The 13,027-nt window shown below is 39.1% G+C and overlaps 2 protein-coding genes and 2 gene segments (V, D, J or C); all 4 read right to left on the bottom strand.

Moving 5' to 3' along the window:
• Position 1: 1 nt before the first annotated feature.
• rpl36a (ribosomal protein L36A) lies at positions 2-2,545 on the bottom strand. Its single transcript, XM_046838569.1, has 5 exons — positions 2,434-2,545; positions 1,915-2,020; positions 1,617-1,684; positions 791-913; positions 2-82 (listed from the first exon to the last, which is right to left on the bottom strand). The coding sequence occupies exons 1-5, from the start codon at positions 2,512-2,514 to the stop codon at positions 62-64; spliced, it is 399 nt and encodes a 132-aa protein (XP_046694525.1). The 5' UTR covers positions 2,515-2,545; the 3' UTR covers positions 2-61.
• A 2,553-nt stretch (positions 2,546-5,098) lies between these two features.
• Positions 5,099-7,653, bottom strand: LOC124379371 (immunoglobulin lambda-1 light chain-like). The gene is made up of 4 exons (XM_046839690.1): positions 7,462-7,653; positions 7,027-7,359; positions 5,950-5,979; positions 5,099-5,568 (listed from the first exon to the last, which is right to left on the bottom strand). Exons 1-4 carry the CDS (start codon positions 7,499-7,501, stop codon positions 5,246-5,248), a joined length of 726 nt encoding a protein of 241 aa, XP_046695646.1. The 5' UTR covers positions 7,502-7,653; the 3' UTR covers positions 5,099-5,245.
• A 952-nt stretch (positions 7,654-8,605) lies between these two features.
• LOC124379368 lies at positions 8,606-9,382 on the bottom strand. The segment is given in 3 exon segments: positions 8,606-9,039; positions 9,132-9,256; positions 9,357-9,382. Coding segments are annotated over 3 exon segments (483 nt in total).
• A 1,030-nt stretch (positions 9,383-10,412) lies between these two features.
• On the bottom strand, positions 10,413-11,668 carry LOC124379367. The segment is given in 3 exon segments: positions 10,413-10,815; positions 10,908-11,032; positions 11,134-11,668. Coding segments are annotated over 3 exon segments (504 nt in total).
• Between the last annotated feature and the right edge of the window lie 1,359 nt (positions 11,669-13,027).

Genomic DNA, 13,027 nt, shown 5'->3' with positions numbered 1-13,027 from the left:
GTTTTCGTATACAACTTTTATTGACCGATGAAGAACCGCAAAAGAAAGTCCATGGTCCAGCTTAGAACTGGATGACCTGGCCCTGAAACACAGAGAGAGAGGAAAAAGCGTTAGAGTCGTTTTTGAGATGTCATTTTGCTCTTCTAAACAGTCTTCTGGGTTAAAGTTCTTTAAAGCGTTGCCTTCTTAGATCTAGAGATGGACTGAAAACCAAATTGATTGGTGTCTAATGAAACTTTCATGGATAATGTTTAGATTTTCTCCCTCGAGACGTCCATAATTAAAAATATTCACATTTTATTCAAACACACACACACACACACACATATATATAAATAAAATTTATCATAAGGAAATCTATCAGATTGTTCATGAGCACAAACACCACCTCGGGGCAGAGGGAATTCTGAGTGAAGTAGCAGGACGGATATTGTGACCGAGACACGGAGAACTTTCTCACAGATGGATGATTTCTAAAAATCCTAAACCACTCCAGGAGCAGAAGCGTTTGTTTAATTCCTGGGATATGAGATGATATGGATGGATTTTTTTCAGAAGTTACAACTTTCAATTCGGAAACTGGAATCAAAACAACGACTTGGAACTAAACCTGTGTTTGGGAAGGTAAGGGGCGGGGCTTCAAGGTGGACTTTAAAATCTACCCAACTGTCAATCATTCTTCATTAGGAGGCTGATTTGTATATTTGTAATGTGTGAAGGTTGCCAGATCAGCAAATATTCCCAACAGCGATTCCATCAGTATGTGGGTGTGATGTACAGTAAAGCTCACCTTTCTCTTCTTGTCTCCTCCCAGCTCAAAGTGTTTGCACCTCTTAATGGCCAGCATCCTCTTGGATCGGCAGTTGGGCTCCACACACTCCAGCCTCAGCACGATCTTCTTTGTGGTTTTGGCCTGCGTGAACACAAGAAGTGCTTTAAACACTCGCAGCGTGCACCAAGAAACTCAAAACCGCTCAGTGGTGGTAAAGAAGCGTCGCTTCATTCGGCAAAAAAACTTTAATGGTGCAGATGATCACCATGTACCGCCTCCTGAACACACAATGATCTAAGATGTGAATCGCTCCACGTGTAGAACACGCCACTATCACACGCTGCATACTGGCACCCACGTGAACACTGCGCCACCAAGACACGTTTATATATTAAACAGATGCCAGGAGAAAAGTGCACATACCAGCTGGCATTTGTGTCACGACGCATCGTTTAACACGTTCACGTCAGTCGATTTATTTATATTTAATTATTAGTATCTGCGCTTTACTTTTATCATGAAAGTGACCTGAACTGTTTCTGCTGCTACGTGAATAAATACAGATTTACATGGCAGAGGCAGAGCTGCATCTTCCTGCAGACACAACAGGAGAAGAACGTCTGGATTGGATTGATTTTTTCTGTCACTATAAAGGCGTGTGCGTGTGATTTGCCGTCTGTCAGAACCGTAGAAATTAAAACTCAGCATCGTTTTTATTTTTATCCATTAAACGGTAAAAACAAAATCGGGTCACGGTGAATCGTTAGAGTCGAGTCGGGAATCGTATCGTATCAGTCACTGATTCATGTGAATCTCTAACCCATGAAGATGTGCATCGCTTTACCTTTTTTCTGAATATGGGCTTCGTCTGGCCTCCGTAGCCGCTCTGCTTTCTGTCGTAACGCCTCTTACCTAAAACACACATCATATACGTTCAAACATCTTCTCTGAATCACAAACATCTCCAACCAGGACTCACGTATGAACCAGAAGCCTGTGGTGATCAGACCCACGGCTCACACCTCAAACCATGAGTGGTCATGGAGAAAGGAAGTAATGTGACTGAACCGTGGTGTCTGGGATCTGAGGGACAGGGTGAAGTTGAGGGACAGGGTGAGGATGAAGGTGAGGGTGATATTTACCCTGGGCGTACAGAGAGTCCTTTCCCTTCTTGTACTGGGTGACTTTGTGAGGCTGGTGCTTCTTGCATTTCTTGCAGTAGGTCCTGCGGGTTTTCGGGACGTTCACCTGAGAAACAAAATCGAGCTGAAAAGGTGCAGCAGACCAGGAGGAACCTTCTGAGATCGACCTCAATGCTGGAGTTTAACACGCGCACATTCCTACACCATCATTCATATAACGTAATTTAATGTTAGATTATAATAATATACATAAAACTGACCTACATGGCCACTGAACTGCTTTTAAAACTATTTTATTCCACATTTCCTCTCTATAAAGACGCCATCTTGACTTCAGCAGTCCACCAGCATAAACAGCTTTAATGTAGAAATTAAACAAATCCCTAAACAAATATTTCACCAAACACCACGCAATAGCGCTATACATTCATACACCAGTGAAGGAAAAAGTCTAATCTCACGATATCAACCGGATTAAATCGGATTCTGGGTGAAATCTGAAGCGACATTTTTACATACCATGGCTGCCCTCGTAGCGCAGGAGCGAAAGAGGAAGTAGATGAGGCGCGCGCCGGTTTTAGTACCGGGTGAGGGGGTCATGCTGTGGGAAAAGGAGACGGGCGCCACCTTGCGTTCAAAAGCGCGCAAGTTTTTCCATTTTTATTTTCTCTTCACGTGCATTAGAAAAATATTCCTTTCTTTTCTTTATACATTCATTTGTTCTTTTCTTTTCTTTATACATTCATTTGTTCTTTTCTTTTCTTTAAACATGCAAAAAAAACAACAATAATTGATTTAATTTATATATTCATTTGTTCTTTTCTTTTCCTTTATACATGCATTAGAAAAAAAAAACAATAATTAATTTAAATTATACATTCGTTTGTTCTTTTATTTTTGTTTAATTTTTTTTTATACATGCATTAGAAAAATATTTATTTATTTTCTTTATACATTTATTACTTTTTTCTTTTCTTTTTTATACATTCATTAGCTAATTTCTTTCTTTCTTTTTTCTTTTCTTGTCTTCATATATTCAGTTATTTTCTATTCTTTTCTTTATACATGCATTAAAAATATTTTTTATACGTTAATTTATTTTTTTCTTTATACATGCATTAGAAAAAAAACAATAATTTATTTAATTTATACATTCGTTTGTTCTTTTCTTTTCTTTTTTTCTTTTCTTTATACATTCATTAGAAAAATATTTATTTATTTTCTTTATACAATTATTAGTTCTTTTCATTTCTTTTCTTTTATTTTCTTTTTTATACATTCATTAGCTAATTTCTTTATTTCTTTTTTCTTTTCTTGTATTTATATATTCAGTTCTTTTCTATTCTTTTCTTTATACATTCATTAGTTTTTTCTTTTCTTTTCTATTCTTTTCTTTTCTTTTCTTTTTTTTTCTTTTCTTTTGAAAGCCCATTGATTTTGATCTGTTGATGTTTAGAGGTTTAACATTTCTATATATTATAAAACATAAAACAAAGAAATAAAACCCGCCAAAGTTCACGTATAGGAAATATGATCGTTAATTGATATTTATTTTATTTTTAAGTATAAGAAACTGACAAAAAACTGATCAGAAAAAAAATTTTGTTTGAAATACTTTTGTTTAAAAAATTTTTTTTATTATTATTTGTAAAATTGTAATTAATATCCAGAAGGAAATCCGACGTATTGTTTGGACATCAATTCAGAACAAGGCGAGAAATTAAAAGCTTTGGACACCAGTTGAAGTTGAAGTTGAAGATTATTTCGTGCTTCTTTTTGAACATTACTTTCTGCATTGAGGTTCCATTTTTCCTGTTATAAAACCATCCAGTCTTCCAGGAAGATGTTCCACTAGATTTTGTGGAGGTTCATCCACAAGGTTGTTATTAAAGTCAGGTACCGATGGAGGTGAGGTGAAGAGGCCTGGGGTCAGAGGTCTGAAAGAGTTCAAGTACAATTTACAGAATTTACTCCATTAGAAGCTAAAAGTCACCAATTCCCATGTGACTTGAGTAAAGATCTTCTAGAGTCTGATTTGAGTTATATTTGAGTATTTGACTCGTATTGAACGTAGGCTCAAAGATGAACGAGTCCTCAACACCAAAACACGTGTTAGTGAAATCCAGAAACAGCTGATTTGTGAGGTTTTATTTCCAAATCAAATTGTGCACATCAACACTGCATTAACCAACAACACAACAAACTGAGCATTCCAGAAACAAGTCGGTAAAAAAGATAAGGTAGTAAAGAGATCTTTCAGAAAAAAGGATCTTCAATTAACAATTGAAACCACAATCAAATCACAAAGCAAAGAACCATGAGATGCAATTCAGCTTCATTTGACGCAGAGACAAATCGCATGTAGTACCGTCTATAACCAGTAGATGTCGATATCGCGTCGTCTGTAGAATAAATAAAGCACGGCAGATAAAGCTGGCGATTAAAATGTAATTAATAACAGTGACCATCAATCAAAATACTGTGCAGTAAAATGTAAATCTATTGAATCACAAATGTAGTTGAGCAGAGAGTAAAGATTAACTCTGTCTTTAAAACCCAGTAAAACTAGAAATTAGCCAAAAAAATGACTTAAATACAGAAACAAAACACATTTACTCCAATACACCAGTCTATCTATCTATCTATCTATCTATCTATCTATCTATCTATCTATCTATCTATCTATCTATCTATCTATCTATCTATCTATCTCTCTCTCTCTCTCTCTCTCTCCCAATAATCTCCAGGTAAGCAATGACCTTTTGACCTTGTTTAATGTGTATATAATTTTTTTTCAGTTTTGAATAATCGCCTCGTTTGATTGAACACATTTCCATTTCCAAGAAGCTTCTTATTTACATAAAGCTAAAATTACACATTGCAGGTCAACAGATGTTTCCTGAGTGTTCCTCAATCCATGTTGTGTGTCAAGACCGCGTGTGTGTGTGTGTGTGTGTGTGAGAGAGAGAGAGAGAGAGAGAGACTCTCCTATGTGCTGCATTTGTTATAAAAATGTACTACTAGATGTGGTTACGTGATTTATGTTGAAACGTCTTTGATAAAATACATCACGTAGAATAAAAATTACATAGTTAATTATTAAAATCATCAACATTAATGGAAGAGGAGGTAAAGATTCATGTTACTGGTGTATTATAATGAAGAACATACAGAAACACATCTGTTTTTTTCAGACTTGCACTTTTATTCAAACGCTGATTTCATTACATGCAGGATTTGCTATTGTTTTATTCTAAATCTATCATCTACAGTATCTACAAAACTTTGCAGAAGAATTCATGTATCTATCAAGCAAAAAAAGAAATCAGGTTCATTCACTGCATTCAGACTTCTTGATCTTCACCGATGCGGCTTTTCCTCCAGCAGACACTTCACACGTTATGACTTTGTCGTTTTCCCACTCGGAGCTGTCGATGGTCAAATAGCTGCTCAGGGAGAATTTCTTATTGGCTTGCTGCTGTGCAGAGCCGGTGATGACTCCACTGGTGACCGGGTTCCCGTTCACGAGCCAACGCACATCAGCAAAACCACCAGCCACGTCGTTGGCCAAACACACCAGAGTGGCTTTTGTAGACTTCAGCTCTTCACTGGACGGAGGAAGAAGGTTCAGAACAGGAGCCGGGAGAGCAGCGTCTGATTCCACACACAGCAGGAGATATTCATTAACCAGAAGAACATAAATCTCATGTACAGAGAGGAATGAAGAACATTTTTATATCAATGATGGAACTTTTCCATTCAGACTGAAACCATAAATCTGTCTGTATGACAGAAAACCAGAAATGGAGAGATTTCATATAAAATCTCTGAATTAACATTTGGCAGTTTGAAATACATTTCAGACAAAAAAGTTCTGTGTCTTATATTGTAGAACCAATAAAACGCATATGAAGTGTGAAAATAAACTTCTCAAACTGAATAAAGGAATAAAAGCTGATGTTAGAACATGCAGTGTGAAAGTGAAGCAGTGTAGAAGTCTAGTTTATGAAAAAAGAGCTGAGAAGTTTTACTTACCGCTGACGATCAGCTTTGTTCCTTGGCCGATTACCACAGTGATTCATTCAGCGTCCTCACCCGTACAAAAACCTCCTCAGATACAGAAGTGAAAGCAGAAGAACTGAAACATCCTCCAGACTTCAGCTCTTTCTTCACCTGTCTACAATCAGCACACATTCCTGCACCCTTAAGATCCCATTCCATGTCCTTTTGGACATTATTACTTGACATCATTGTGAAACAGAAGATGTTTGGAACTACCAGGATTCTTCTTAGAGCTGGCTGTCTTGCCAAACTCAGTAATCAGGTTTGAAGGACATTGGACAGTGAGGTGACCTCAATGACTTTACTTAGATATTTAGAATTCCTTCACAGAGAGGACAGAACCTTCAAAAGGTCATCTTATCTCATACATGCTCCATCAATCAGGACTTTAAGATTCAGTGACTGGACAGAAAACACTCATGAATCAAAGCATTATCTTCTAGATCTCAGAGGACATGAGGAAAAAAAATTCTCTGTTCTGATGAAGGAAAAATTTGATCTCTCAAGTCTGAACTTTCAAGAATGATGTCTATCATAATCCAGGTTCTGTTCATCAACTGGGTAATCGTATTCCAGTGATGAAGCATGATGGTGGGAGCATCAAGCAATGGAAGTGCTTCTCATTAGCAGTGACTGGAAGAGTGTGTTTGAATACAAGCAAATGTAGAGAGGTCTTTAATGAAGAACTGCTCCTGAGTGGAAACTTCCTCAGACTGTGGCAGTGTTTCACCTTTCAGCAAGACAACAACCTGAAAACATACAGAAAAGACAATGCATGAGTTTCTTCAGGCCCAGACAAAGTCCAGTTTTCACCCCATAGAACAATGAGACCGTGGATGGAATCATGAACATCTGGATCTGATAAATGTGTAAGAAATGCTCACGCAGTATCTGATCTTGTACTTTGAAGAATTAAAAGTGAACATCAAGTGAGTTTCCACTTCAGTTCCAGTGATTTGAAGTTCAGGTTTTTGTTGTTTCTCGTGTTGTGTGAAAGCAGAAGTGAGTGTGAGCAGTGAGGAGGTTTTTGTCATGGTGAACATCACTGTGATACGTACCCACTAGTAGAGTCATCCCTCGTTCCACAGTAATACACTGCTGAATCTCCCACCTCTACGTTACTGATTATTAACTGATAATCGATGTTTGTTGAGGCTTTAGATGTGAAACGTGTGGAAGAAAAATTGTCTCCATATTTACCAGGAGAACTGTTAGAATAATAAAATCTCAACACAAACTGTGGAGCTTCTTGAGGAATCTGTTTGTACCAGGAGACATAGTTGCTCTCATCCTTTGCGATGTTACAGTCCATAGTGACGGTGTTTCCCTTCTCCTGTGTTCGAACCGAAGGCTTTTGCGTCACCACTTTCTGTGAACTGACCACTGCAACATAAATCACCACAGAGTATCGTTATCATTAAAAAGAGGATTGGAGAGAATGAGAAGGTCTCAGTGTGAAGAGAAAAGCAGGAGCAGGAATCTTACATGCCAGAGCAGGGAGCAGAGTGCAGATGCTGAGCAGCATGATGGCAGTGTGATCAGCAGAGTGAAGAACAGAACCTGAGTCAGCTTACATAAAGCCTCAGAGGCGGGGCCTGGGAAAGCTCTCAGCCAATCAGACGAGTGGAAAGAACAGCTGCACTCGTATCAGCCCTGTGATTGATTAAAAGTATCTGTGCTGAAGAATGACTTTGCGTAACGAAACCATAAACACCACAGTGTGCAGATTTATTTTTATTCATTAATTATTGTGGAGAAATTAGTACCATTTATTATATCAAGTAATGAATAGACGATAAACGCAAACTTTTACGGAATATTTAACACTTTATTGATTTTTCTGACAGAAACATATAAAGGAAATGGAAGTTGCATAAAGACTAAAGAAGGTCAGGAGATTAGGTGCAGTCATGTTCTTCAGGTCCAGAATCAGAATCTGAAATATTATTAAAGTTTCAAAACCAGAACAACATCAACACTGCTGAATCCTGATCCTCTCGTTCACCCTATAACCTCCTGTAATCTAGAAATAAACAAACGAATCAAAAGAAACAGTTTGTTAACGTTTTCCTGATTAATCCTGTATTCTATTTCAGTTCCCGTGTAAACATGGACTTACACCACAGTGCTGCTCTGCTCATTCTGAATTCTGATTGGTCAGAAGGAGGTTCATTATGTTTCTATAGCAGCAGCCATGACAGTAGTGCAGGTTTATATTAATTACTCGTATTAATGTTATCGTTTCCATAGCAACAGATAATTTACAGGGACTTGAGCCACTGATGAGTAACATCATATAACCTCATTAATAAATTGATGTGGTGAATTTCAGAACACACTCTGAGGATCTTCAGTGGTTTTGGTGTGAACCAGTTGGAAGTTACTGTCTTACACTGTCACAGTGACACCAACCACAACAATCAGGAAATCTTACTTCAAGTCTCCAATGTAGATCATCTGATCATCCTGAGATCATTACTGTCAATAGACTGATCTGAGAATGTGGATGGAATCATGATAATCTTGATCTGATTTCATAAAAGTGGAATAAAAGATCGTACCATGTCTGTGATCTTCTGCTATGAAGAATTCAAAGTGTTTTCAGTGAACATCAAGTGAGTTTCCACTTCAGTTCCAGTGATTTGACGTTCAGGTTTTTGTTGTTTCTCGTGTTGTGTGAAAGCAGAAGTGAGTGTGAGCAGTGAGGAGGTTTTTGTCATGGTGAACATCACTGTGATACGTACTCTTTAGCAGAGTCGTCCCATGTCTTACAGTAATACACTGCTGAATCTCCCACCTCTACATTACTGATTATTAATTTATAATCTGATTGAGAGGAGTGTGATGATGTGAATTTAGGAGACGAGAAACCAGACCCATAAGAAGGAGAGCTACCATGATAATTGTATAATACATACTGAGGAACTCCTCCAGGAACCTGTTTATAAAAGCGTGCAGCACTATTAGTAACAGTCCCCAGATTACAGTCCATGGTGGCCGTCTGTCCCTGAGTCAGTGTGAGAACAGGAGGCTTCTGCGTCACCACAGTCACACCACTGACACCTGGAATAAAAACAGCACACATGTTACATGGCTTCATGCTCACATTAGATGGAGCCCAAATGCTGATGATCTCCAGAGTTGTGAACTCTTACATGAGAGAGCAGTGAAGAGAGAGCAGAGCGCTGGCAGCATGGTGTCCGTGTGTGATGGGACTCTGGTGCTGAGTGAAGAGATGATCAGCGTGAGGAGCAGATAAAGGAGAGACTGCAGGGACGTGCTATAAGAGAGACAGGAGGAGGGGCAGAGGAGGAGACGCTCAACATCACACACCACAGCTGAGCATCTCCACAGTGGTGTACTACATACTGAACCCTCACCTTCCTGTCATTATTAACACCATCAACACTCTGATACACATCCTTTTCTTACAAAGACTCTTTTAATCAGCTGATCTCAAAGTCGTTTCTGATACGATTTCTGTAGATGAAATAAATCAGTAACATGCAGAACATCTCCCTCTACATTTCCCAGAAGAACATCATCATTTACATAAAGTTAAACTGACAGTGTGAGGAGCAGCAGGTGTATCCGGTGTGTTTCTCCATGCGTGATGTATGATGAGTCAGTGTGAGTTAAACTGTAGAGACCAACATCACCATAGAGTTCAGTAGATCATCTGGACTCAGATAAGTAGCTACAGGAAGCTGAGTAACAGTTCAGACCTGTTCAGATAATATTGTGTACTGAGGACAAACTGCAGTGTTGATTCTGACTCTGAAGATATTTTAGGAAGAGTGGATTATTGAATGAGTGAGTGCTATGACTCAGTGTTGGACACAGATTGTACTGAACATCTAGATTCAGCATCAGTTTTGTGTCTCCAAAGATCATGGGGAAAGTCTTATGAAGTTCTGAAGAGAGATTTCAGCAGGAATCACACTGAAGGTCCAGTCACAGCTACAGTCCAGTGTGTAGAACTCAATCCTCTGCTATTCTAAAAGCATTGATGGAAACAGGAACATACAAAGATTAAATACACATCTTCATTTTATTCCATAAACATCTCACTTTCAATTCTAAAGAGAAAATACAGAGAAAATAATGAACCAGATCCAGAATTGCTTCAGATCTTAACATTCACTGAAACACTCTGAGGATCTTCTCATTGTCTTGTGTTTATCAACTAAAATCATCAGTAATATGTAGATGTCTCTCATATGTAGATCACCTGATCATCCTGAGTTCATCAAAGCCTGAGAACTGCACTGAGAACCAGGATGGAATCATGAACCATCTGCATCTGATTTTATTAATATGGAATAAAAGCTCGTACCATGTCTTTGATCTTCTACTCTAAAAATTCTAAGTGTCTTCATGGAACATCAAGTGAGTTTCCACTTCAGTTCCAGTGATTTGAAGTTCAGGTTTTGTTGTTTCTCGTGTTGTGTGAAAGCAGAAGTGAGTGTGAGCAGTGAGGAGGTTTTTGTCATGGTGAACATCACTGTGATACGTACTCTTTAGCAGAGCTGTCCCATGTGCCACAGTAATACACTGCTGAATCTCCCACCTCTACATTACTGATTATTAATTTATAATCTGATTGAGAGGAGTGTGATGATGTGAATTTAGAAGACGAGAAACCAGACCCATATTGAGGAGAGCTCCAGCCATGATAATTCCTAATGACATACTGAGGAACTCCTCCTGGAACCTGTTTATAAAAGCCTGCCTCATAATTAGTAACAGTCCCCAGATTACAGTCCATGGTGGCCGTCTGTCCCTGAGTCAGTGTGAGAACAGGAGGCTTCTGCGTCACCACAGTCACACCACTGACACCTGGAATAAAAACAGCACACATGTTACATGGCTTCATGCTCACATTAGATGGAGCCCAAATGCTGATGATCTCCAGAGTTGTGAACTCTTACATGAGAGAGCAGTGAAGAGAGAGCAGAGCGCTGGCAGCATGGTGTCCGTGTGTGATAGGACTCTGGTGCTGAGTGAAGAGATGATCAGCGTGAGGAGCAGATAAAGGAGAGACTGCAGGGACGTGCTATAAGAGAGACAGGAGGAGGGGCAGAGGGAGGAGACGCTCAACATCACACACCACAGCTGAGCATCTCCACAGTGGTGTACTACATACTGAACCCTCACCTTCCTGTCATTATTAACACCATCAACACTCTGATACACATCCTTTTCTTACAAAGACTCTTTTTAATCAGCTGATCTCAAAGTCGTTTCTGATACGATTTCTGTAGATGAAATAAATCAGTGACATGCAGAACATCTCCCTCTACATTTCCCAGAAGAACATCATCATTTACATAAAGTTAAACTGGCAGCGTGAGGACCAGCAGGTGTATCCTGAGTGTGTTTCTCCATGCGTGATGTATGATGAGTCAGTGTGGGTTAAACTGTAGAGACAGACAGCACCATAGAGTTCAGTAGATCATCTGGACTTAGATAAGTAGCTACAGGAATCTGAGTAACAGTTCAGAACTGTTCAGATAATATTGTGTACTGAGGACAAACTGCAGTGTTGATTCTGACTCTGAAGATATTTTAGGGAAGAGTGGATTATTGAATGAGTGAGTGCTATGACTCAGTGTTGGACACAGATTGTACTGAACATCTAGATTCAGCATCAGTTTTGTGTCTCCAGAGATCATGGAGAAAGTCTTATGAAGTTCTGAAGAGAGATTTCAGCAGGAATCACACTGAAGGTCCAGTCATAGCTACAGTCCAGTGTGTAGAACTCAATCCTCTGCTATTCTAAAAGCAATGATGGAAACAGTAGCAGGCAAAGATTAAATACACATCTTCATTTTATTCCATAAACATCTCACTTTCAATTCTAAAGAGAAACTACAGAGAAAAATATTGAACCAGATCCATAATTGCTTTCGATCTTAACATTCCCTGAAACACTCTGAGGATCTTCTCATTGTCTTGTGTTTATCAACTAAAATCATCAGTAATATGTAGATGTCTCTCATATGTAGATCACCTGATCATCCTGTGTTTATCAAAGCCAGAGAACTGCACTGAGAACCAGGATGGAATCATGAACCATCTGCATCTGATTTTATTAATATGGAATAAAACCTCGTACCACGTCTTTGATCTTCTACTCTAAAAAATTGTAAGTGTCTTCATGGAACATCAAGTGAGTTTCCACTTCAGTTCCAGTGATTTGAAGTTCAGGTTTTGTTGTTTCTCGTGTTGTGTGAAAGCAGAAGTGAGTGTGAGCAGTGAGGAGGTTTTGTCATGGTGAACATCACTGTGATACGTACTCTTTAGCAGAGCTGTCCCATGTGCCACAGTAATACAATGCTGAATCTCCCACCTCTACATTACTGATTATTAATTTATAATCTGATTTAGAGGAGTGTGATGATGTGAATTTAGGAGACGAGAAACCAGATCCATAGGAAGGAGAGCTCCAGCCATGATAATTCCCAATAACATACTGAGGAACTCCTCCTGGAACCTGTTTATAAAACGTGCAGCACTATCAGTAACAGTCCCCAGATTACAGTCCATGGTGGCCGTCTGTCCCTGAGTCAGTGTGAGAACAGGAGGCTTCTGCGTCACCACAGTCACACCACTGACACCTGGAATAAAAACAGCACACATGTTACATGGCTTCATGCTCACATTAGATGGAGCCCAAATGCTGATGATCTCCAGAGTTGTGAACTCTTACATGAGAGAGCAGTGAAGAGAGAGCAGAGCTGGCAGCATGGTGTCCGTGTGTGATGGGACTCTGGTGTTGAGTGAAGAGATGATCAGCGTGAGGAGCAGATAAAGGAGAGACTGCAGGGACGTGCTATAAGAGAGACAGGAGGAGGGGCAGAGGAAGGAAAGGCTTATTGTTGTAATACTGCCCTCTATTGAACAGATACGAGAATGCAGTTTAGCAGCTATTCACTAATTCAGCAAAGGGTTTAGGAAGAGAAAAATCAGGTCATTAAAGAGGCATTTCAACATGATTGTTTCTGCACTTCCAAGTCACTTGTGTCAGCTTTTATGTCTATCTACATTT

This window comes from Silurus meridionalis, chromosome 25 (genome assembly GCF_014805685.1).
Source record: "Silurus meridionalis isolate SWU-2019-XX chromosome 25, ASM1480568v1, whole genome shotgun sequence".
Taxonomy (NCBI): domain Eukaryota; kingdom Metazoa; phylum Chordata; class Actinopteri; order Siluriformes; family Siluridae; genus Silurus; species Silurus meridionalis.
The sequence above is the reverse complement of the archived record's forward strand: the minus strand, read 5'-3'. Positions and strand labels throughout refer to the sequence as shown.